Source organism: Frankliniella occidentalis, unplaced genomic scaffold, assembly GCF_000697945.3.
Source record: "Frankliniella occidentalis isolate FOCC.00 unplaced genomic scaffold, Focc_3.1 Scaffold82, whole genome shotgun sequence".
NCBI lineage: Eukaryota > Metazoa > Arthropoda > Insecta > Thysanoptera > Thripidae > Frankliniella > Frankliniella occidentalis.
This window is the reverse complement of record NW_026267212.1, coordinates 662224-664508: the sequence shown is the minus strand read 5'-3', so window position 1 is coordinate 664508 and position 2285 is coordinate 662224. Positions and strand designations below refer to the sequence as shown.

The following is a 2285-nucleotide window of genomic DNA, read 5'->3' as shown; positions in this document are numbered from 1 at the left end:
TCCTGCCCCGCGGGCCGCCACCACCGCCTCCCTATTACGAGCCACCCCAAGCAAGGGCCTCTCACTCACTCACTCTCTCTCTCTCTCTCTCTCTCTCTCTCTCTCTCTCTCTCTCTCGTTTTCTCTCTGCTTCCCCCTCTCCCCCTCTCTCTCCTCCCCTCCGCGTCACGCAGAGTTGATCTTCGTCCTCGTCGCACGCCTTAGTCCCCGCGGCTATCGGCGGGCTTCCTCCCCTGATGCGATGAGGCCAAGGGAGATTGATGCCTTGCTCTGCCGGCTGCTGTTGCTGCTGCTGTACCGCCGCCGCTATGGGAGATTCTGTTAAATTTCGAAACGTTGCGCGCGGAATCTATCCGACATTATTAAAATTATAATTTGCCGTCCTCCGCCGCGCGCGCCGCCCCACTGCTCCCCTAAAGAGCGGCCCCCCTTACACGCCCTTACCCACCGCTAATGCCCCCCCCCCCTGGCCCCCGCAAGTGTTTCGCCCGCGGGGTACGTGGCCTCCGGGAGCGTACGTCCTCTGCAGCAAACGAGGCTGACCTCCACGGCCGGGCGGCCAGAGAGCGATGGCGCGCCACTCTCGGGCCAGGGAGTGTGTTTGCGTGTCGTGTCTGAATAGCAGGGTCCTGTGTTTTGCGCCGGCGACGCGCTCGCTTGTTCCTCTTATTTCGACGATGGCTCCGGTCCGTTCTCCCGTGACTGCCCTCCCGCCGCCCCCAGCACAGCAACGAGTTCTGACGCTCGCTGATACCCAAACGTTTTATTATTGTGTGTTGCAGACATCGTGCAGTCCATGAAGGAAGGCGGGCGGCCGCTGTTCCGGCCCGGCGTCGACCAGCTGTCCTGCGAGGATGAGGTGATGAACCTGATGCGGCGCTGCTGGGCCGAGGACCCCGCCGAGCGGCCCGACTTCTCCGTCCTCAAGCAAACCATCAGGAGGCTCAATCAGTGAGTACACTCAAAGTGGGAACAAAACGACCGGTTCTTTTTAAAATGGACAATCTACAAGGTACGTGCAATGTCTATTTTTTTTTAGGGAGAAGGGTAAACTTTGAGGAACTCCTGTAGTTTGAGTAAGTCTCTTCAAAAAATGTGTGAATTTCCCAGTTCAATCAATTATGAGAATTTCTCAAAGTTTTTCTCTTTTTTCTCAAAAGATCAGACATTATGTTCGTCGTGTAGTTGTCGAAAATAACATCAGACACCGATGATCGCACGCCTCAACGAGTCATCATAAGCTTGAAGAGGTCGTCTCCTGATCAGAAGTGAGGCCATCCTGTAACTCGCGGGGTTCACTCAGAGCCGGTTTTGGAGGGTCACGCTTGAGCTGAGCCGCGCTCCGCACGCGGGCTGGCCTGGCTCCCAACGTAATTTTTCATTTAATGAATATTTGAAAGCGATATCACAATACAGCATGGCTGTATACAGTATTGTCCCTCTCCCCACCCTCCCGTCGCCCGCCAATCTGCTCTATCGCTATTCACGATGTTCTCTTTTGTGCGCCCTTGCCTATATGCCCCCCCCCCCTTTACCCCCGGCCCTCCCAGCAATCAACCTCACTGTCGCCATTTTCGGCAGTGTAGCCGTTTACTACCTGTTCCGAAACAGCGGCGATCAGGACGAGACATGCAAAACGGACACACGCTTTATGGCGATGGTCGGGTATTAAAGCGCAAGCGCCGTGCCAAACACGTTTGGGAATGACATAGTGGCCTACAAACACAGTATACACACATCCCCCCCTCACTCAGTGAGAGAGCCAGAGAGCGACTACACTATCTATCATGAGCACAGCTTCATGTGCAAAGCCCTTTCTTCATCCGGCCAAACGGAAACGGAAGAGCAGCAGAACCCTCGGCCAAATGCTTCGATAGCTACAAGTATATATTTCTTTTTCGCGAGCTTCGCATCTCCCCGCTCCTCTCGCTCTCTCACTCTCTCTCACTCTCTCTGCTGTCTCTCTCGTTTCTCTTCCGGAGGACGGAGGGCAGCGCCTGGGAGGGTAGAACGAGAAAAGTGAGAGGGCGCGGCTCACACTGTCAGTGTGTCAGAGAGAAAGATAGAGGGAAAGAAAGAAGGAGCGTAGTGAGAGGCCAGAGGCCAGCCCGCACTGCCAGGGGTGCCCGACAGCCGCGCCAAACACTAGAATTGATCCCGCTTCAGAAAATACTGTATATATACTTTCTTTCTCCTATCATTTTATTTTTTTGTACTTTCTTTTTCGAGATTGTCGTGAGGCCGTGTAGCTCGGGCCGAGTCTCATAACCCCATTGTTTCCCCCC

The 2285-nt window shown here is 54.8% G+C and overlaps 1 protein-coding gene across 1 annotated transcript in view; it reads left to right on the top strand.

Moving 5' to 3' along the window:
* Nucleotides 1-2275, top strand: part of LOC127749722 (uncharacterized) — a 31799-nt gene extending 29524 nt beyond the window's left edge. Inside the window, exon 2 of the mRNA XM_052269103.1 lies at nt 783-2275. Coding sequence (XP_052125063.1) covers nt 783-955 — 173 coding nt within the window. The 3' untranslated portion in view covers nt 956-2275. The remainder of the gene's footprint in view (nt 1-782) is intronic.
* The last annotated feature ends 10 nt before the right edge of the window (nt 2276-2285 follow it).